The sequence below is a fragment of the Oryctolagus cuniculus genome, chromosome 4 (assembly GCF_051225735.1).
Source record: "Oryctolagus cuniculus isolate XC-2025 breed Fujian yellow rabbit chromosome 4, ASM5122573v1, whole genome shotgun sequence".
In the NCBI taxonomy this organism is placed as follows: Eukaryota; Metazoa; Chordata; class Mammalia; order Lagomorpha; family Leporidae; genus Oryctolagus; species Oryctolagus cuniculus.
Genome location: NC_142870.1, coordinates 53184795 through 53208059, shown reverse-complemented (window position 1 = coordinate 53208059; position 23265 = coordinate 53184795). Strand labels below are relative to the sequence as shown.

Sequence of the window (23265 nt, the reverse complement as noted above, 5' to 3'; positions counted from 1 at the left end):
ACAGACACATGAAATATCCACATATATATATATATACATTTATATTCATTTCCTGATACCTGTGACCCTGTGAGATACATACAGCCTTTGCATTTATCAAATGGAAAGAGCCAAGACACTGAGAGGTGCCCCTGAAGTGTTGAGTGCTTGTCTGCATGTTAGGATTATGTAAGGATAATTTGTTTTCACTTTAGAGTGAGTCTTCCAAATTCTTAGTTTTATAGATTTTTAAAAAGCTTTTATCAGCATGGACAAAGTGGTAATAAGGCTGCCTTGGAATAAAGACTGACCCAACAATTATGACAGTCATGTAAATTTTGTATAACTCTTGGAAAATAACATGATTCTGTAACTGCAGTTCAGAGAATGTGGCATCACTAATCATTTGAAACATAGGACAATCTGTACATATAGTCAAGTCTTTTCTGTGATTTAAAGCATGGGAAAATTGGAAGCTTAAACTTTCATCCTAAAAGTTGCATCAACTGGTTTATCCTCTTGAATGAAGTCACTTTAAGAGGTTAGTGATTCTGGACAATATGGTGGGGTAACAGGTAAAGCCACAGCCTTTGACTCCTGCATACCATGTGGGTGTCAGTTCAATTCCCGGCTGCTCCACATTTTTTTTAAAGATTTATTTATTTGAAAGTCAGAGTTAGAAGGAGAGGCAGAGAGAGAGGGAAAGAGAGGCCTTCCATCCACTGGTTCACTTTCCAATTGGCCGCAACGGCCGGAGCTGCGCCGATCCGGAGCCTGCAGCTTCTTCCAGGTCTCCCACGTGGGTGCAGGGGCCCAAGGACTTGGGTCATCTTCTGCTGCTTTTCCAGGCCATAGCAGAGAGCTGGATGGGAAGTGGAGCAGCAGAACATGAACCCATGCCTATATGGCATGCCGGAGCTGCAGGCGGTAGCTCTTACCCGCTACACCACAGCGCCAGCCCTTGCTCCACTTCTGATCCAGCTCTCTGCTGATGGCCTGGGAAAGAAGTGGAAGATGAGACCCTGCACCCACCATGCGAGATCTGGAAGAATCTCCTGGTTTCTGCCCAGTCCCGGCCATTGTGCCACTTGGGGGGTGAACCAGCTGATGGAAGATCTCTCTGTGTCTCTCCATCTCTCTCTCTCCCTAACTCTGCCTTTCGAATAAATAATATATCATTTATAAAATCATTTTTAAAGAGGTGATAGTTCCAGCCCCTACCATACTTTGGTGGGACCCTTAACTCTGCTTTCCTGAAGTCCTTAGACCTTTGTCCCCTGAAGCTTCCCTGACTCACTGCTGTTCAAGTTTGCTCTGCACCCAAACCCCCTACTGCATCTGCACCAGTTTCCCTTGAGAATTAGTCTTATCTTCCCCTCAAAGCCAGGAGGCATTTGTTCTGTCCTTAGCAGACTCTTGATAGGTCATCGCATTTTTCCCAGATCTCAAAAGATCACATTGTTCCTTCTTCAGGGTTATCAGCACCTCCCCAAAGAAATCCCAGAAGCTGTATGCTAGATATCTCAGAATGCTGGCTGGGTTGCACTTTTTGGCTTTTATGAATGATGCTGTTGTGAGTTAGTTTTTGTGTGAATTTATGTTTGTATTTCTTCTGGGTTTTTACCCAGCAGTGTGGTATTGCTGGATCTCTGCTTTTTAAAGTGGCTGGACATTTTACAATCCAACCAGCAGTGCAGGAGGGTTCTGATTTGTCCACATCCTTGTCAAAACGTGTTTATCTCTTTTTTGGTTCTAGCCATCCTAATAGGTGGAAAGTGTTAATGTTATTGTGGACCTGATTTGCATTTCTCTCATGGCTAATGATTTTTTAAACATTTTATTTGTCTGAACTGTCGATTCTTTTAGACTCTAAATTAGTGTTTTGTGAGTATTATGTTGGGCCAGATAATAGATTTACTTTAATATTTACATTTTCTATAGGTATCTCTATGCTATTTTTTGAAAGTCTTCCCTTATTTATGTATGATAAATTTCTAGGGATTTTAGCTCACTTTGAGAACCATCAGATCCTATAGTTGTTAGCAATCAAATGCTTTTTGTTGATTTCAGATTTCCTTTGAATGGCCAATCTGGGGAAGTAGAATTAAAGAATTTACTAGTGTATTGCCCAGATTAGGAATGAGGTTTCTTCTATGCTTCATATATATATATGAAACATATATATATATATATATGAAATTTTAACCAAGTGCCTGTGTTACTTGTACAATGAGTAACACCTGTGATCAAAAGTAGCAGTAGACAGCCCTTGTGGCTAAGAGTAAGAGATAATAGCAGGTATTTATGTGGTGTACATTGGTGTATTTAACCACCTAGAAGGTCAGCAACTGTGTTTTTTTTTTCTTTTAGACATTTATTTTGTATTTATTTGAAAGGCAGAGAGAAAGATTTTCCATCTGCTGGTTCGTTCCACAAATGGTTGCAGCAGTCAAGACTGGGCCAGGTGGAAGCCAGGAGCCAGGAGCATCAACCTGGTCTCCGGGTGCAAGCAGTTGGACTACCTTCTGCTGCTTTCCCAGACACATTATCAGGGAACTGGATTAGAATTGGAGCAGCTGGGTCTCAACCTGTGCCCATGTAGGATGCTGCATTGCAGGTGGAGTCTTAACCTATGCCGCAACGCTGCCCACAACCCTCCTTTTTGAGATTTATTTGAAAGGCAGAGTTGGCAATTGTGCTTTTGTAAAAATTAAAATTATTCTTGTGCTAGCATTGTCTTTTGAGTTTCACAAAACAAGATTGATTTTAAAAATGATAGCAAAGACTTTTAGGATTCTTTACCTGTTGAAAGGATTTTTAAAAGTTTAACTTTCAGGGGCCAGATTTGTTGTGCAGCAGGTTAAACCACAGCCTGTAAAATGGGTATCTCAAATGATCTACAGTTTGAGTCCTAGCTACTCTACTTTGATCCAACTCTTCGCTAATGCCACAGAAGATGGCCCAAGTGCTCAGGCCCCTGCCACTCATGGGAGAGCCGGCTGGCATTCCAAGCTCCCGGCTTCAGCCTGACCCACCCTGGCCCTTGCCGTGATTTGGGGAGTCAACCAGCTGATGGAAGGTTCTCTCTCTCTCTCTCTCTCTCTGTTACTCTACTTTTCAAATGTTTTAAAAAAATTTTTTTTACAGATGTAACTTTTAAATATTTTACTTCAGGAATATATTTTTGTACTTCAAATTATTTAATAATTTGTAATTCTTCAGTATCAGCAAATGATTTCATTTTTATAAGGTAAAGACACTTTTATATATGGCCTAAATATCTTTTAAGTATCTTTTCCATTTGTACCTAAAAATATCTGTAAGTCAGTATTTGCTGTGTGAGCACTCTGTCCAGCATTGTCATAAAGTCATACATCCAGTGTTGTAATAAAATCTTTAAATGGCAAAAAACAACTAGTGTTGATGGACCCAGATGAAACTGCTGATCACTGTGAGAAGAGGTAACTGGCTTATGTAAATATGTAGTTGATGAAATTGCTCCAGGGCTCCCAATTGAGCACAGTATGCTGCACCCTGTATGCTCTATGTCTTTTCCTGTGCATAGATACCCATGAGGAGGGTTAATTTACAAAGTAGGCACCATAAGAGATTAACAACATTGTAATAGAGTAGAATAATTATAACAATATACTGCGATAAAAATTATGTGAATGTAGTCTGTCTCTCTTGGAAGAACCAGAGATATTAATATCTTTGGCACTTAGGTGACCGTGAGCAACTGAGGCCCCGGAAAGCAGAGCTGCAGGAGGTGGAGACTGCAGTATTCAGATAACGAGTGTTGTAGGATTCTTTGGTACTGGGTTATTTGGCATGAATGTTAAAATGTTGATAACCACGTTTTACGTTTGATTCCGTATTTAAAAACTGGAAAGCTCTTAACAAAGTCGATCACACAGAAGTAGAGAGTAGAAATGGTGGTTACTGGAGCCTGGAAATTGTATGGAGGAAGGACGATGGAGAGAAAAGATGGTTAACAGGTACAAGGGTGCAGCTAGATTGGAGAAATAACTTCTGGCATTCTGTTGCACAGTAGTATAAATATAGTTGACAAAAATTAATTGAATATTTCAAAACAGCTAGTAGAGCAGATCTTGAATGTTCCCAAACCAAAGAAATGATAAATGTCTAGGTAACAGGCCAATTATGCTGTTCATTGTATATGTATACATGCATTGAAATGTAACACTACTGTATAAATTTGTACAATTATGGTATGTTGATAATTACAAAAGGAGCAGATATTTGGTGCAGCGGTTAAGATGCTGCGTGGGATGCCTGCATCCCATATTGGAGAGATACACTGGATGCTGGATTTGACCTCCTGCTAATGCACATTCTGGGGGGAAGCAGGTGATGACTCTAATACTTCAGTCCCTGCCACACAATGAGGAGATCGAGGTTGAACTCCTGGCTCTGACCTGGCCTCCCCAGCTGTTGCAGCTGTATGAGGAATGAACCAGCAGATAGGACATTCAGTTTCATATCCTTTCTTTTCCTCTCCCTCCCTCCCTATTTTCAAATAAATATTTTTTTCAAAAAATAGAAAAAATAGGAAGCTTTTATTTGTGCACAATAGTGTTTTTTGAAAGAAGGGATGAGCATGACATATTTCATGTTGAACATCTATTGTGCCTAAGACATACATATGCTGTAGAATTTAGTGTTTATTAAATGTGAAATAAATTGAAAAGTTAGAGACTGAATATTCTTTGCTTTCAAACGTTGACTTTCAAATTTCAAAACAATTTTTTGTTGTTGTTGTCCTTTCCTCTTTTTTAAAACAAATTTGTTTGAAAGGCAGAGTTAGAGAGAGAAAGAGAACCTCTATCTGCTGGAGCCTAGAATTCCACACAGATCTCCCATGTGCATGGCAGGGGCCCAACCACTTTAGCCATTCTCCACTGCTTTTCCAGGCACACTAGCAGGGAGCTGGATGAGAAGTGGAGCAGCTGGACTCTAACTGGCGCCCTTTAACCCACCATGCCACAACACTGGTCCAATTTTTTGCATTTTCTGTACATGTTATCTAAATGTCATCTTTTGCTCTATGTAATATTTTTCAAATTCATCCATGTATTAGTAGTTTGTTCCATTTTATTATTGAATAGTATTCCTTTGCGTGGATGTTTACCACTTTTTTTAATACACTGATGAATATGTGTCTTTGAGGCAGATAATCGCAGGTCCCCTGTGAACCTTTGTATAGTCTTTCCTATTGGATAGATAACTAGAAGTTAGTTGCAAGGCTGTATTAAAAATTATGTTTACGAGCCGGCGCCGTGGCTCAATAGGCTAATCCTCCACCTTGCGGCGCCGGCACACCGGGTTCTAGTCCCGGTTGGGGCGCCGGATTCTGTCCCGGTTGCCCCTCTTCCAGGCCAGCTCTCTGCTATGGCCAGGGAGTGCAGTGGAGGATGGCCCAGGTGCTTGGGCCCTGCACCCCATGGGAGACCAGGAAAAGCACCTGGCTCCTGGCTCCTGCCAGGATCAGCGCGGTGCGCCGGCTGCAGCGGCGGCCATTGGAGGGTGAACCAGCGGCAAAAGGAAGACCTTTCTCTCTCTGTCTCTCTCTCACTGTCCACTCCGCCTGTCAAAAAAAAAAAAAAAAAAAAAAAAAAAAAAAAAAAAAAATTATGTTTACGTTTATCTTTTTCAGAAACTACAAAATGTTTTTCTAAAACAGCTGTACCATTTATATTCCTACCATTAAGTATGAAGGTTTTCATTTCTCCACATCTCCAATATTTGATGTACTGTCCTTTTGATTGTTCTAGTGGGTATGTTGTGGTATCTGTGTAGCTTTTATTTTAAGATTTTATTTATTTGGAAGATTGAGTTATAGACAGTGAGGGGAGAGATAAAGATCTTCCTTCCATTGGTTCACTCCCCAAGTGGCCACAACGGCCGGAGCTGTGCAGATCCGAAGCCAGGAGCCAGGTGCTTCTTCCTGGTCTCCCTTGCAGGTGCAGGGGCCGAAGTACTTGGGCCATCTTCTACTGCTTTCCCAGGCCACAGCAGAGAGCTGGATTGGAAGAGGAGCAGCCAGGACTAGAACCAGCACCCGTATGGGATGCTGGCGCCTTAGGTGGAGGATTAACCTACTGTACCAAGGCACGGGGCCCCAGTGTAGCTTTAATACTCATTTCCCTAATAATGAATGCTATTGTCATCTTTATGTGCTTACTTGCCATAGATTGCCTTGTCTTACCCAAATTATTTGCCCTTAAAAAAATTATATTGTCTGACTGAGTTACAAGAGTATTCTAGATAAAGTCCTTTATCAGATATTTTGCAGATATTTCCCAGACCATGGCTTGTCTTTTCCTTTTCTTAATGGTGTCTTGAAGAAAAAACTTTTTAGTGTTGATGAAATTACTTTAAAAGTTGGTCATCCTATTGGCATTGAATCAAATATCTGCTTAACCCTGGAATCAAAGGCTTTGTCCCATGTTTTCTTTTTTTTTTTTCCACTTGAAAGCAGTCTTTTTATTTAAATATTTTAAGATGACACACATACAAATATAAGCTTCCAAGGAACAAATGTAAAAATGAATGCAAATCACCTTTTCAGGAATACAGGAAACCATGTAGAAAGTATGGTTGCCATATACAACTTATAGCTCAGGTTGTCAAGCCTGCCCAGAGAGGAAGCTTAAGACCAGGTATGTTCTGAGTACACAGGTTATACTTATATTTTGCACACAGCAGTGACAATCCTGTTGTGTGCTTTGCAAAAATATATAAGTCAATAATAAAAAAGAAACAATTATTATGCAGAGTAAAAAATTCTAGATTATCAAAGAAAAGTATCTTCCATCTTAGCCATGATCTTAGCTCATGATGCCAAAAATATTTGCCCTTACTTCTATACTCTGAGTGGGAGCACACTGTATCAATCCTTTGCAAACACAATTCAGGTAAACAGTATTTTAGAAAATGTCTACAAAAGTCTATTTAAAAAGTTTCACTTCTGCAGAAAAATATCTTAAAAGTCAAGAAATTAGTATCTAAGAATTATGAAAATAATTTTGTTATGGAAAATATATATATTACTGATATGCATATGCATTTTAAAATATTATCTCTAGGAGCAGGAAAATGCACTCTATTTAAGGTGCTAAATAACCCAAATGACTTCTAAGAAGAAAGGCAAGGATATGTGCAAGTCAGGTTACTACTCATGGAGTAAGTCTTTATCAGCACTTAACTACCCTGAGACATCAGATTAAATCATAATTATAGAAATATGCAGTCCTTTAAAATTTTGGCAATAAAAGAGAATGGTTTGTCAAGCTTAGTTTAATTCTGCAAGTATTCATTTGGTACCATGTTAGTTCCCAGGAGATACAGTAGTGAAACAGGTACAGTATCTACCATAGTAGAAATATAGTTTGCTAACTTAGCTGTAGTAAACTGTAGCTATTCAGAAGATAATGTATCCCGAGCTTTCATTTATTGCTGCACTTTATTACCATAAAAGGCATTTATTTATGCATTTTATCCTAAATTGTCAGGATTGTTGAGAGACAGGACCATATAATGCTACTTTTAAGACCATACAACAAGGGTGTGAGAGCACATGAGTGCATTCACAGGCACAGAAACATACAGTGTGTGTTCTTATCATGTCAGTGTCCCAAAATTTAATCTCACACAGACTAAAAAGGGCTTCAGGAAAACCAGCAGTAAAACTGGCAGCCCAGACTGCAAGTATCTTTGGGCAGATGAGATGCACACCATCTGCTAGGTGCAGTAAAGTACAGAATGCAGTGAGATCCAGTCAGTTCCCGGGTCGCTCTTGGGGTTGGCTGATGAACTGGACACACTGCGTTAACTTGGTAAATTCTCAGAAGCCAGATTTCCTATTTACCTTTTGTTAATATTGTCTGCAAAACTCACTAAGTTTTGTCCCATGTTTTCTTATAAGAATTTATAACCTTAGCTCTTACATTTAGGCTCATAATCTATGTCAACTTAACTTTTGTATATGTTGTGGAATAAAGTTTTCAATTCATTTGGTTTTATATATGTAGGTACAGCTGGTTTAGTGTATTTGCTGATGGGACTATCCTTCCTCTGTTGAGGCAGCTTGACACCCTTGTCAGAATCCAGTTGACCGTATCCACATGTCATACTTATTCAAATAGAGGTGTAGATATATTCCTTACACCAGTACCATACTGTTTTGATTACTCTAGTTTTATAGTAAGTTTAAAAATTAGGTAATATAAAGCCTCAGTTTTCTACTTTACTCTTTTGGGGCTGTTCTGTGTCCTTTGCATTTCCATATGAATTTTAAGCTCAGCTTGTGAATTTCTTTAAAAAAAAAAAAGAAAAGAAAAAGCCCACCAGGATATTTATAGGGATTGGTTTGAATTAATACATTCAGTGTAGGAAAGACTGACATGTTAACAGTATTGGGTCTTTCAGTTCATTAACTTGGTATATCTCTATCTGTTTTAGCATTAATGTTTCTCAGGAGTGTTTTGTGTTTATCTGTGTGTTGATTTTTTTTAACATTTTAAAAATATCTCCATATTTTTATGTTATGCTGTTATGAATAGTTTAAAAATTCTTCAGATTGTTGCATATGAAAATATAACTGAGTTTATATATTGATCCTATGACTTTGTCTTAATAGTTCTGGTGGGATTGTTTTTTTGTTTTTGTTTTTTTGTTTTTTGACTCCTAAGGATTTTGTACTCAGAAAATGAAATACCACCCTTGAAAGTGGTGTTCATAAAAGTCCACATGACTCTTATTCAAGTAATGGAGCTCTTTGTCCTAAGTTTTTTAGACAAGTTAACAAGCCCATGTGGAAATCCATTTTTATTACTGGTGGATATCTTACTTTAATTATTTTGTCATCTTTTTATCTTAGTATACTTAGATCTGGAATGAGACTATGTGACTTTTTACATATATGTTAGACATGAAAAAATATAAGGCACTTACTTATGAGGGGGCTTCAAAAAGCTCATGGAGAATATCTGTTATCTTTTTTTAAGACTGATTTATTTGAAACACAGAGGGGCAGAGACAGAGACACAGAGGGAAGTCCTTCATCTGCTTATTTATTCCCTAAGTGGCTGAAACATCTGGGACTGGTCCAGAGTGAAGCCAGGAGCCCAGAAATCCATCCAGGTCTCCCACATGGGTGGCAAGCACCCAAGTACTTTGGGCATTCTCCACTGCCTTTCCAGACACATTAGCAAAGATCTGGATCAGAAGTGGAGCCGCCTGGACTCAAACTGGCACTCCAATATGAGATGGGATACTGGCATCGCAAGCAGTGGCTTAGCTTGCTGTGCCACAATGCCAGCCTCTGTGTTATCTTTTAAAACCGTTTTTCCATGAATATTTTGCCTCCCCCTCATATATATATAGCTGGAATTCAAGGGAAAGTGTATGGAAGTAGGAGTTATCAGATCATAGTTAAAACCATGGGAGCAGATATGTTCACCTAAAGGGATTGACTGAAACTGAAAAGAATGTTTGAGGGGTGCTCTGAAGTGAGGAATCCAGGGTGCCCTGGCGAAAGCTTATTACGAATGCTATTGATTGGTTGTAGTTCATTTGTGAGCTGCCTGCCTGCATGAAATGCTTGAAGTTGTTATTTAAATCTCAGTTATTCTTTTAAAGAGTACATATGTGTTTCACAAGATATTGAATCCTCTTAAGGGCAATGATGCATTTACTGTTCTTTTTTTCTTCTGAATCAGTTGAATTGTTATTAGAATTTATTTTCTCTAGAAAATATTTCTGAACATTAAACATCTTAAAAAAAATCCCACTCATTTTATGGTAATCTAATACCTACTTTGGCATATTATTCTGCTTTTGTTCTCTACATTGCAAATATTGTGGACTTCATGAGAGTCATACCAAGTGTCTACTTTTCTTTTGTTCCTAGGCAAATACTGTGGTCTGGGGCTGCAAATGAACCATTCAATTGAATCAAAAAGCAATGAGATTACAGTGCTGTTTATGAGTGGAATCCATGTTTCTGGACGCGGATTTTTGGCTTCCTATTCGGTTGTAGATAAACAAGGTAATTTCACTACATAAGAAATGGCTAACAAAAAAAAATGTTTCTTTCAGTACCTGTTATCTGAGGTTGGAATACAGCACAAAGGCTGACCAGTGAATAAGATGTACATAAATTTGACAAAATTCTGTGCAGTTCAGAATTCCCAAAATTAAGAGTATACTTTTGTATAAAGTGCATATAATTTCATTTCCATAGCATTGGAAATACTGTCATGATTTTTTTATATAAGACTGGAATGCTAACTTGTAAAAAACTATGAATCATTGAAATGTAGCAGTTTAGAGCTTTATTTTCCACAGTTTACCATTTCATGGTTCTATGTTAAAAACCGTGGTACTGGAGCCGGCGCTGTGGCATGCCACCTGCAGTGCTAGCATCCCATATGGGCGCCAGTTTGAGTCCCAGATGCTCACTTCCAATCCAGCTCCCTGCTGTGGCCTGGGAAAACAGTAGAGGATGGCCCAGGTCTTTGGGCCCCTGCTCCCCACCAGGGACACCCAGAGAAAGCTCTGGCCATTGTAGCCATTTGGGGAGTGAACCAGCAGATGAAAGACTTCTCTCCCCTCTCTCCCTCTCTCTCTGCCTCTGCCTCTCTAACTCTACCTTTCAAATAAATAAATAAATCATTTTAAAAAATACACCATGGTACTGTGCTTTTCAGAATAGTCCCTCCTATCACCACGAGTACCCTGAAAGAGCTGAGATAGCACAAAATAAATATGAAATATTTTCTAAGTTGTTAATGTTTAGGATCTGAGGGGGTAAAATTAGAAAGAAGACTATTAACTAGAACAGAATCCAAAATTTACTTTGTTCCGGGAATATGCCTGGGAGGGCAGTGGAGAATGGCCAAAGTGCTTGGGCCCTTGATAAATGTAAGACTCGCATGAAATCTCTTGACATCCTTTGTCCTCTGTGGCCTGACAAAGGTTAAGAAGCGATGCTATTAGAAGAATATCTCAAAACGACTGTACACATGTATATGCATTTTCCTTACACATAGGGTAGCTTCCAGAACCCAGAGTAACATAACAGATTACCATCCTTTCAATTTTACTCCTGAAAAGTCTTGGATGGATGAGTGAGGGAAGGAAAATAAAGAATTAATTTGCTTTTTATTCCCCTGAAGTTTCTCAGTCTTAAAATCAGATTATTATGTTTTTATCCTGTTTTCCCTCTTTGTTATTTGTTGAGTTGAAGATTTATGGAAAACAAATATCCTCTCTGGTTGAAAGTAAACCTTGCTAGGGATAGGTACTTAAATTGTGGGGCTTTTTCACCCACAAAAACTGGAAAGAAACTTAAGAATTGATAGTGGTCTCAGATATGAGAATCAGTATATTCCAGTTGGGTAAACTTCTGTGTCACATTTCAGATGGCTGTATTGCATTTTCAGATGAACTTTAGCTTCCAAATATTTCTGAAGTATCCACCTTAATTTGGAGCTTCCTGACAAGTCACACTTTCCAAAGTCATAACTCTTTTGCAAAATCCTCATTTCATAGCTGTCTCCTGAAGTCTTACTTATATTTTTGCATGTCCTGTCACATCCATCAGACATTTGTTTTATTTGAACTAAAGAGAATTGGCTAAACCATATTCAAAAGAGCACTGTTTGAATTTATTACTTCTTGGGTGGCCTTTTAGTCACAATTTCTTGTAATGACTCATTCATTTGAAGGCTAGTTGGCTTTGGTTGGGATCCTCGGTTTGTTTCCATCCAGGAAACTTAGCTGCATGATGAATTCCGTGAATGTTTTTAAGAAACATCATTGTATGTCCCCAGCTTAGCCTTCCAGTTGAAGATTTAGGATACTTGGGAACAAAGGTTGTGAAAACTCCTGCTTCAATAGCTGCTTCAAGTGTTACACTCTCACAGAGACAGGTTAATGTTCTAGTATCTGTTGTAGAGTCATGATTTTGTGTAAGATAGACTAATTTTTATTCATTTGTGCAAGAGCCAATTGCACAATTATACTCTCTGTAGTGACCGATTTTGCCCGTAATTGCCACTGGGGAAGCAGCAGTAAAGAAGACAGACAGACGCAGTCATGCCTTCATGGGGGTAAAGGATTGGAAAAGGACATTAAACAAGTGATTACTTAATTGCAGTTATGGTAAGAATGCCGAAAGAATTCTGCAAATGGTAGGCCGCCACAGGGGTGCAGGGAGTAGAAGATTGATGAAAAGCAGAGTTCTCTGAGGAAGGCAATTTTAAGCTCAGATCTGAAAGATTAATTAGAGATTCCAGGCAGAGAAGGAAGGGGGGCCATTTTAGGGAGGAGAAGAGCAGGTGCAGAGGTCTCACGTCAAAAGAAACTCTGGGGAAACTAGGATGAAAAAGCCGATGTAGCTCAAGCGGAGTGAGTGGAGAGAGTGGCTCTTGTTACTCAGAGCACTGGAGCTTTTTCCTAAGAACACACAGAAGCTGCTAGAGCAGAGTAGTAATGTGACTGGACTTGTGTGTTGGGTGGTTTTTTGCAGTCCCTCCTGAGCTGCCAAGAGTTGAAGAAAAGTGAGAATAGGGAGAAGCCAGTTAGAAGGCTGTTGGAGGAGACAAGATCAGAAGTAACTGAACTAAGATGTCTGGTGACAAACCTAACTCTAGACTTGTGACGGCTTCTGAAGCTTTTAGAATCAGACCTAGAAGGAAATGTTGCAAAGATTTAGGATTCATCCTGTTGGAGTTTAAGTTGCCATAAAGTAAGAGGCTTTGAACTAAGGAAGCCCTGTTGGATGAAGCTCTGAGCTGTATGTATAGGGCACCCTCCCTGGTGTCGTCGTCTACTTTGTTTCTAGTTTGTTTGTTTTTTTTTATTTTAATTTATAGCTTTTTATCCTCCTTGTTGTCATTGATCTTTGAGCAGTACTTTCCAGCCTGTTCCATTATTAGTTAGCTCTTGATTTTCACTTGTAAACCTAATTTTTCAAAAACTGTATCTACCAGTAACAGAAAAGTTCCCATTTACCTATTTGGGTAGCAAGCAAAGATGCATGTCATTGTGAACCACCTCTTCCAGCAGGGACTAGTATTTCTATTCCAAGTTGGAATAATCCCATCAAATTCCAGTGGACTTTCTAAGAAATAGAAGCTATAGCTGGACCTCTGTGGAAATCCTGGGCATAATGTTAGCATCCACTGTTCAGGAGCTCTGTGTGGAGTCTTAAGTATTGCTGATCACTGAGACAAGCAGGATCTACCACTCAATCTCTAGTTCACCTAGTTTAATAAGAAATTCTGCTGACATTTTCACTTTTTTTAAAAAGATGTATTTATTTATTTGAAGGGTGGAGATAGAGAATATTCCATGCTGGTTCACTCTCCAAATAGCCACAGTAGTTGGCTGCACCAGGACGAAGCCAAGAGCTTCTTCTGGGTCTCCCACATGGGTACAAGGGCCCAAGTAGTTGGGCTATCTTCCACTGCTTTCCCAGGTGCATTAGCAGGGAGCTGGATGGCACCATATGGGCTGCCAGTACTGCAGGCAGAGGCTTAATCTACTACCCCACAGTGCTGGCCCCCATTTTCACTCTTAAAAAGTAAATTTAATAACATAGAAGTTGCCTAGAAATTGCCACAGGACTTGAAACATAAAATAAACTTTATAGGTGAATAATCTAAATTCCTACTTTTGAATCTGTGTTCAGCAATGGCCAATTTCTATGGTGGATTCAACATTTCTAGGATTCTGAATGATGATTTTAGTCATTTGGCTATAAAACAGTGAACTGAAGGCATGCACACCTGCTCTGGAAGCTCCTGGTCTTTCAAGGCTGCATTTATTAAATGTGCTGTAATCGCTGTGTGTGTACATACACTGGTAGAAGGTTGCAATCCTGAAATTTTTGTGGTCTGTGAAATCATCACTACACAGGTAATGGCAGGCCTCACTGCTTTAGTTTTCACAAGTCCAGAATTTTGTAATAGTCAATCTGCTTTTATTTTTGTGAGGAAAAGTAGAAAACAGGTTAAAATTTCATATGGAATAAAGTCTAGCGCAGATATTAATGTCCCTCCTAATTGGAACTCATAAACTTACGTTCATTTTTTTTTGCCTGCCACTCCTTAGAATCTGATGACTGTGTTTAAGACTTCTGAGCAGCTGAGCCTGGAAAATATTCTCATTTGACAAGGTTATTGTTATTATATGATAGATTATTTTTAGAACTAACAGCAATACTAATAAATTTTCAGGTTGCTCTGCTTTTTAGCCACATTTTTTGCAAATATTTTCCATTTCTTCCTTCTTACATCAGATTACATAAACTTGTAAATGAAACAGGGCTGAGTAGAGAACTGCTTTCTCAGAGTCCAAATTTTATAATTATTTTCCCCTGCATAGAATGTTTCTGCTTTTGAAAATAGAGTGAATTCTTAGGTTGTTTGCTGCTTTAAATGTAGAGTAATTTTACGGGACTGAATTTGTCTCAAGTATATTCAGCGAGGCTTCTATTTATAATTTTTGTATTGTATTATAAATTTGTTACGTCTGGCAAACATTAAACTATTAAACTGCTAAATTCACCAGTATGATCTTTGTTAGTGAAGTTTCAGTTTGCATTCATAGCTTTATTTTTCACAAATGAGTATGCATGGTGTTTGTGTATGTGATATAATTAACATACAGAGAAATGCCTGCATTTTGGTGTCAAGTTCGTAATTTAAGGGTTCTGGTAGCAAAATATTAGCAGTTTTGCAGAGAAAGTGAAATTAATACAGAATCTGTTAAGATAGTGTTCCTCACAAGAAGCAGTTTAGCATATGGGATAGAGTTTATTCCAAAATGACATACAACAAACTAAATGGCACCCTAATTATTTTTTTATTTTTTTCAAAGGCAGAGAAGCAGAGAGGGAGGGATAGAGTGAGATCTTCCATCCGCTGGTTCAGTCACTAAATGACCACAACGATTGTGCCTGATCCAGACCAAAACCAGGAGGCAAGATCTCCATCCCGGCATCCCATGTGGGTGGCAGGTGCCCAAGTACTTGAGCCATCATCTGCTGCTTACCAGGCACATTCACAGGGAGCTGGACTGGAAGGAATCGGAGCAACTGGGACTCAAAGGAGTGCTCCTCTATGGGATGCCAGCATCACAGATGCAGGCTTAACTTGCTGTGCCACAATGCCAGCCCCTTAATGATTTAAAAAGTGTTTTTAAGTGTGTTTCACTTTTTTCATATATTAAGAAGGCTATGAAAGGATGCCAAAATGTGCTGTCTGCTATACAGCAGCTAACCCCTTCACTGCTGGTAAATACTAATGTATTAGTATCCTAGGTACTGTGTGGGTCTCAAAAGAATTGGGCTCTTAATGTCTTATATTCACTTGTCAACCTAAAGGAATTTTTTTTTTATTTTTATTTTTTTTTAAACTTTTATTTAGTGCATATAAATTTCCAAAGTACGACTTATGGATTACAATGGCTTCCCCCCCATACTGTCCCTCCCACCCACAACCCTCCCCTTTCCCACTCCCTCTCCCCTTCCATTCACATCAAGATTCATTTTCGATTATCTTAATATACAGAAGATCAGCTTAGTATACCTTAAGTAAGGATTTCAACAGTTTGCTCCCACACAGAAACATAAAGTGAAAAATAATAGATGATTTTTTTAAATGATGAGGAATTTAAGTATAGAGAGAGGCTGATTTGACCTGGTTAACCACAGGTAGCTTATATCCTCTCTGAATGCATGGTTTATGTCTTAGGCAACTGAGCCATGCTGCATTGTACATAAGAAAGCATTACTTATTTTCATCTGAGGACATTTTTCCCAAGAGCTCCAACTGTGGACTGCACTCCCATACATGGTGTTGTAATACTAAGAGTTAACTTCATGGGTACAGGCATTGTGGTGTAGCTGGTTAAGCTGCTACCTGCCTCACCAGCATCCTTCACATGTGCCAGTTTGTGTCCTGGCTACACCACTTCTAATCCAGCTCCCTACTTTATTTTTTTATTTTTATTTTTTGAGGCAGAGTGGACACTGAGAGAGAGAGACAGAGAGAAAGGTCTTCCTTTGCCGTTGGTTCACCCTCCAATGGCCACCGCAGCTGGCACGCTGCAGCCGGCTCATCGCACTGATCCGAAGCCAGAAACCAGGTGCTTTTCCTGGTCTCCCATGCGGGTGCAGGGCCCAAGCACTTGGGCCATCCTCCACTGCACTCCCGGGCCACAGCAGAGAGCTGGCCTGGAAGAGGGGCAACCAGGACAAAATCTGGCTCCCCGACCGGAACTAGAACCCGGTGTGCTGGCACCGCAGTCAGAGGATTAGCCTACTGAGCCACAGCACCGGCCCAGCTCCCTGCTAATGTGCCTTGGAAGACAGTGGAAGATAGCCGTGTCCTTGTTTCCCTGCCCTCCCCGTGTGAGAGACCTAGATGAAGCTCCTGGTTTTGGCCTGGCCCAGTCTTGGCTGTTGTGGCCATTTGGGGATTGAACCAGCGGTTGGAAGATCTATCTCTGTCTCTCATTCTGTCTCTGTAACTCTGCCATTCAAATAAATAAAAAATAAACAGTTAACCTCTAAGAATGTATGAGAGAGTTAAAATATGTAGTGTGGACTCTGGCACTTAATAAATGTTAATTCTGAATCACAGTAAACTGTGTGTAACATATGCAGATTTCTCTTAAATTGCAGTTGATACAGACTAATGCCAGATTCCTATCATGGAAACAAGATTAGTCCTAAGAAAACTGTGATATTGTCAGGAGAATTTATCAGCAAAACCAGTCTTATCCCACCTCCTCTAGCACTTGAACAAAGTAGCCATCCAGGTACCCACAATGCAACATGACTGACCAGGTAAGAATTAGGAAAGCAAGACTGCATGCTCCTTTAGGCTGTGAGAAATTGATCATTTAAAGAATCTTAGGAGGCCAGCACTGTGGCATAGCAGGTAAAGGCGCCACCTGCTGTGCCAGTTGGAGTCTGGCTGCTCCACTCTTTCTGCCTCTGCCTCTTCCTCTCTCTAACTCTGCCTTTCAAATAAAAAATTTTTAAAAAGCATTTTAGGGGCCAATGCTGTGGCATAGAAGGTTAAGCCTCTGCCTGCACTGCCAGTATTACATATGGGCACCTGTTTCAGTCCTGGCTGCTCTACTTCTGATCCAGCTCCCTGCTAAGGGCCTGGGAGAGCAGCAAAATAAGGCCCAGGTACTTGGGCCTTTGCATCCCCATGGGAGACCAGAATGCAGCTCCTAGATTTGGCCTGGTCTAGCCCCAGCTGTTGCAACCATTTGGGAAATTAACCAGACGATGGAAGATATTCGTTCCCATTCCCATTCCTTCTCCTTCCCTCCCTCTCCTCTCCATTCCCCCCTCTCCCTCCCTCCCTCCTCCCTCCCCCCTCCCTCCATTCCTCCCTCTCTCACCCTACCTGTATCTCCCCTTCTCTCTATTTAAAAAAGAAAAAGGAATTTTAAAGCAAGTAAAGGAGAAGAATTTGTCAGCGTACATTGTCTTCCTACATTTTCTCATTTCTGCTGACTAAATACAATAACTTAGAAGTAGTTTTTTCTTATTCCATGCAGAAGAGTAAATACAGGCCCTCAGGCTTCCCTTCCTTTAGAGGTAAATGGCTTCAGCTGGGCAAAAATTAAACCCTAGAGCTAATGTAGGTGGTGTTGCACTTTTGTTACACTATTGAGAATCTCTCTTCAGTCAAGAACATAAAACAGTACAGAACACAGTTCATTCAAGAACACAATAATGTAAAATAGATTTCACAGCTCTGCAAAGTCAGAAATAGTGTTTAGTCAAAAATATTTCTATGGAGTGGGCATTTGGCCTAGTGGTTAAGACGCCCATGTCCCACATTGGACTGTCTGGGTTTGATTCCTGGCCCCGGTTCCTGATTCCAGCTTCTGCCAGGGCAAATCTGGGGAGGCAGCAGGAGATGGTCAAATAGTTGGATTCTCAGATATCCATCAACTGAAGACTGGATAAAGAAATTATGGGATATGTACACCATGGAATACTACACAGCAGTTAAAAAAACGAAATCTTGTCATTTGCAACAAAATGGATGCAGCTGGAAAACATTAATCTTAATGAAATAAGCCAGTCCCAAAAGGACAAATACCATATGTTCTCCCTAATCTGGGTAACTAATAGAGTACAATGGCTGGTGCTGCGGCTCACTTGGCTAATCCTCCACCTGCAGCACCGGCACCCTGGTTCTAGTCTCGGTTGGGGCACCAGGTTCTGTCCCAGTTGCTCCTCTTCCAGTCCAGCTCTCTGCTGTGGCCCGGGAGTGCAGTGGAGGATGGCCCAGGTGCTTGGGCCCTGCACCCGCATGGGAGACCAGGAAGAAGCACCTGGCTCCTGGCTTTGGATTGGCGCAGCGTGCCAGCCGTAGCGGCCATTTGGGGGGTGAACCAACAACGGAAGGAAGACCTTTCTCTCTGTCTCTCTCTCTCTCACTGTCTAACTCTGCCTGTCAAAAAAAAAAAAAAAAAGTAATCTATGGAAGTGAAATTGACATTTTGAAATGCTATGACTTTGAACAGCTCTTGTCTCCACTGTTGGAGCAATTTTTTTATGCTATTTGTTGAACTCTTTACTTAGTATAGAGTTAATCTTGTGTATATAAAGTTGATTGAAAATAGATCTTAGTAAAAAATAAGAATCAGAGGGGAAAGAGGTAAGAATGAGGATGGGAGGGCAGATAGGGTGGGAAGAATCACTGTGTTCCTAAAATTGTGTCTACGAAATACATGAAGTTTGTATATATTAAATAAAAGGTTTCTGGGAGGAAGAAAAAAAGTTGGGTTCCTGTCATCCCATGCAGGAAATCTTGACTGAGTACCAGTTCCTGCCTTTGGCCTAGCCCAGCACTCTTATGCTGTCTCTCAAGTAAGAATATTTCTGACAGAGTCACAATGAGCTGTGTTTTAAAGATTTTTATTTATTTGAAAGGCAGAGAGTTACAGAGCCAGAGAGAGGTCTTCCATCCGATGGTTCCCTCCTCAGATCACTGCGACTGCTGGATCTGAACTGATTGGAAGCCAGGAGCCAGGAGCTTCTTCTGGTCTCCCACATGGGTACAGGAACCCAAGTGCTAGGGCCATCCAATGAACTGAGTTTAAAAATTGATTTGTTAGGATAAAATATTCTGTTTTCCTAGTATTTTGTTTGGATCAACTCTAAAGCTTAATGAGTAAATACTTTTTGTGGACCAGTTATAAAGTTCTCTAGGCTTTGTTATATGTTGAAACAATTTTAAATTATACTTAAATTTTTAAGGAAAAAAACTCATGTGTATCAATTATTGCAGATGATAGTATTGCTATTTGGAGCTGTCTTAGAAATTTGATGTTAATATGTTTACTAAGAAAACCCTGAAATCCTCCATTCTGTTGTTGGCTTGCTTCCTTTTTGGATTTTCTCATGCTGTTCCTCCCAGTCCCGTTAAGCTGCCTTCAGAACCTCATTTGAAGATTGGGGCTTTACAAAACTTCCTAGGATTAAGGAATGTAGTTAATGGGGATAGATCAAAGCTCATTATAAAGGAGTTACGGTTACAGCCCCTGTGAGTGAGTCCCTACTTTACAGCTAGAGTAGATTTCAGGATGTTGCTGATCCCCTATAGGCTGTACCAGGAAAGGAGGGAATGCCAGGCTGCTGCAGCAGAGCCCCGAGGGCTGCTGGTGACAACTGCTGCCATTCTGTCTTCCAGAGCACCCAAACAGAGCATGCCACATGTGTACTACCTTGTACAGAGACACATATGCTGTAGTCTTTGGTGTGTAGTAAGTGTTTCATTAAAATTGCCAAATGTCCTACTCAGGGGCTCCTAGTTACGAATGTGGTAAATTCCATGTGGGTGTTCGGCTGCTTGGGATACCCACATCCCATATTGTAGTGCCTGTTTTCAAGTCCCGGCTTTATTCTTGATTCGAGCTTCCTGCTAATGTGCATTCTGGTAGGGAGCTTGTGATAGTTCAAGTACTTGGGTCTCTACCACCCACACGGGAGACCCAGACTGAGTGTGACCTGGCCCAGTCCAAGCTGTTTTGGACATTTTAAGGAGTCAAACAGTAGATAGAAGATAAACTTTCTCTCCTTTTCAAAGAAATAAATAATTTTTAAAAAATGTAAGTTATTTTTAAAGAGAATATAGTGAATTACCTGCTTTCCTACACTTTGAACAGATAATCGATTTTCTGATATTATAAGACATGTTAAAATGGAGCCAGCATAATTATGAGAGTTGAGTGCTTTCCCAGTATTTTTATTATAATCTAAGAACTTTATATATAATAACTTCATCTTCTAAGTCGCTCAATCCAGAAAATTTAGCATTAACTTCTCATTCTCTGAAATTCATATCCATCTGCCACTTCCCAGAATATATACTCGGATACACATGTATCAGAATCCGACTATGGCAGAGTGGCTCCATTACTACCGTGCTAGCTCAGGTTACTGTCACTTCTACCTCCGTTATGGCGATAAACTGCTTACTGACTTTGCTTCTCTTCTTTCTCCCCTTCAGTCTACTCTGAGTCTAGCAGTCCGTGTGGTCTTAATCAAATCAAGCTCCCATCTCATTCTACCTGCTGTCCTTACCTGGGAGACCCTGTGGGGTTGAGCTTCCCATTGCCTGTTTGACGTCTTCTGCTTATCTTCCTCCTGTTCCTTCTGGCACGTGCTCCGCCTCAGACTTCTGTGATTTCCACAGCCTGTTCTCAGAGCCTCACCCGCTCTGCTTGAGGGTTTTATCCAGATGACACCTCCCTGAGGCTTACCCTGACCGCTGTACTTAAAATGACAGCGCCCTGACTTTTCCTAACTTCTTACTCTTTGTTTTTTAAGGTACTTCCATGTTCTCACACACTGTAAATTTTTCTTACTGATAATTCTTTTTCCTCTTCACCTCACTGGGAGTACTTCGGCTGTGTGCAGGGATTTTTTTTGTCTAACTGTTCTTTGTTCCATCTCTTTCTAGAACAACACCTGGTAACAATATGTGTTTATTGAATATATGTTTAATGACTAAGTTGCCAGCCCTGGCTCTTTTACCACATTCTGTTCCTTTCATAACTGCAGATGTGCTGTATATTAATAAAATTGTTATTACATGATAGATTATTTTTCTGTATTCTCAAATTTTGTAACAGCTTTATTGATATACTCACACAGCATACAGTTCTCCTACTTGAAGTGTATAATTCATTGACATTTGTGATATTCAGATGTGAAGTCATCACCATATTCAATGTTAGAATGTTTTGTCACCTCAGAAGAAACCCCATGGTTAATAGCAGCCACTTACCATTTCACAGCTCCTGACCCCCTCTAGTCCTAGGTAACCACTAATCTTTTTCATCTTGATACTTATTGCGGACATTTTATTTAAGTGAATTGTATAATATGTGGTCTTTTCATGACTGTCTTTCCCTTAGCATGTTTTCAATGTCCATCCTTGTTGTGGCTCATATCAGTACTTCATTCCTTTTTATGGCCAAAGAACATTCCATTGTTTGAATATCTAGAAATGGAATTTCTGAGTTATATGCAGACTCTGTTTAATTTCTTTTAAGAATTCTAATTTCTCCATATTCTAGCTAATTCTGTCTTTCTTGAGTGTTTGCTGCCTTATTACAATGGTATCTCATTGTAATTTTGATTTGCATTTCCCTGTTGGCTAATGATGTTGAATATCTTTCATGTGCTTATTGGCCATTTATATGTCCTTGCTTTAAGATTTTAAAATTTATTTGAAAGGCAAAGTGACAGAGAGGAAGAGACACAAAGAGATCTTCTATCTGCTGGTTCACTCCCCAGTGGCTGCAAAGAGCCGGAGCTGGGCCAGGCTCAAATCAGGAGCCTCGAACTCCATCCATGTCTCCCACTTGGGTGATAGGGGCCTAAGCACTTGGGTCATTTTCTGCTGCTTTCCTGGCGCATTAGTGGGAACTGAATTGGAGTGGAGCAGCCAGGACCAAATTGGTGCTCTCATATGGGATGCTGGTGTTGTTACAGGCAACAGCTTAACCTGCTGCCGCACAGTGCTGGCCCCTATTTGTCTATCTTCTTTGGAGAAATGTCTGTTCAGATTCTTTGCACTTTTTTAAATTGGGTAATTTGTCTTTTATATGTCCCATCACAATGTTGTGTATATATTCTGAATAGTAGACCCTTACCAGATCTATAATTTGCAAATATTTTCTACAGGACTTTTTCTTTCATGATAGTATCATTTGAAGCACTGAAGATTTAATTTTGATAAACTTGAGTTTATTTAGTTTTAGTTGGCTGTTTATACCTTTGGTGTCAAATCTAAGAAACCACTACTTATTCCAAGGTCATCATTTACTCCTATATTTTCTTAATTTTTTAAATAGTTTCAGCTCTTACATTTAGATCTATTTTGAGTTAATTTTTTAATCCAGCATGAAGTGTTAAGGTCCAATTTCTGTGCTTTGCGAGTTTCCATTTACCCCAGCATCATGTGTTTAAAAACACTATTCTTCCCCTGATTGAATTGTCTTGACACCTTTTTGGAAACAGTTGACTATAAATTTGAGGATTTATTTCTAGACTCTTGATTCTATCCCACTGATTATATTCTTAAAAATTGCTGTCAGAAGTCTCTGAGGTAGATGGTTTTTTCTGAGATGTGTTTCTCTTACTCGGGCTATGTTCTTATTTTCTGGGATCCTCGTAATAGTGATAGTTTTCTGGATGGCTGTTTACTTGGGAAAAGCTCTCAAGACCCATTTTTACACTTCTTAATTCTCTGCTAAGTTTGATGTTTCCTTTGCCTCACGGAGTTGTAAATGTCAAATTCTGTACTTGCCACTTTCTCTCTCTTCAGTCTTCCTGGCTTTCCTTGTAGCTGCTTGTTTTGAATTCCTATTTTCCTCCTTCATCCTGTTTTGAGCCTCCATGGAATTTGAGAATAAGTTGGTCAGTTGCACAGTTGCATGTCGTATTGTGGAGTTTCAGCAGTGCATGAACTTAGAACCAGAGTCCTGTTCTGATTGAATGTGTTCATAATTGACCAGCTTTCTGGCCTGTGGCCTGAAGGTACTGAGGCCAGCTGGCGCTTTCCTTGTGGCTTGCCTGCTGTGTTGGACCACACAGGTCCCTTTTCATCCCAGACTGTAAATCTTGAACGTTGGAAATGCTTTTGGTGGAACAGGAAAGTGGAAAATTGATTCTCCTTGATGCTTTACAAAGATTGACAGGAATAACCAGAA

The 23265-nt window shown here is 39.9% G+C and overlaps 1 protein-coding gene across 2 annotated transcripts in view; it reads left to right on the top strand.

Moving 5' to 3' along the window:
- The window catches only part of DCBLD2 (discoidin, CUB and LCCL domain containing 2), a 92705-nt gene that overhangs the window by 36406 nt on the left and 33034 nt on the right, over positions 1–23265 (top strand). For both annotated transcript variants that reach the window (XM_051859388.3, XM_089331502.1), the window contains one exon: positions 9914–10051. In XM_051859388.3, coding sequence (XP_051715348.2) covers positions 9914–10051 — 138 coding nt within the window. The remainder of the gene's footprint in view (positions 1–9913; positions 10052–23265) is intronic.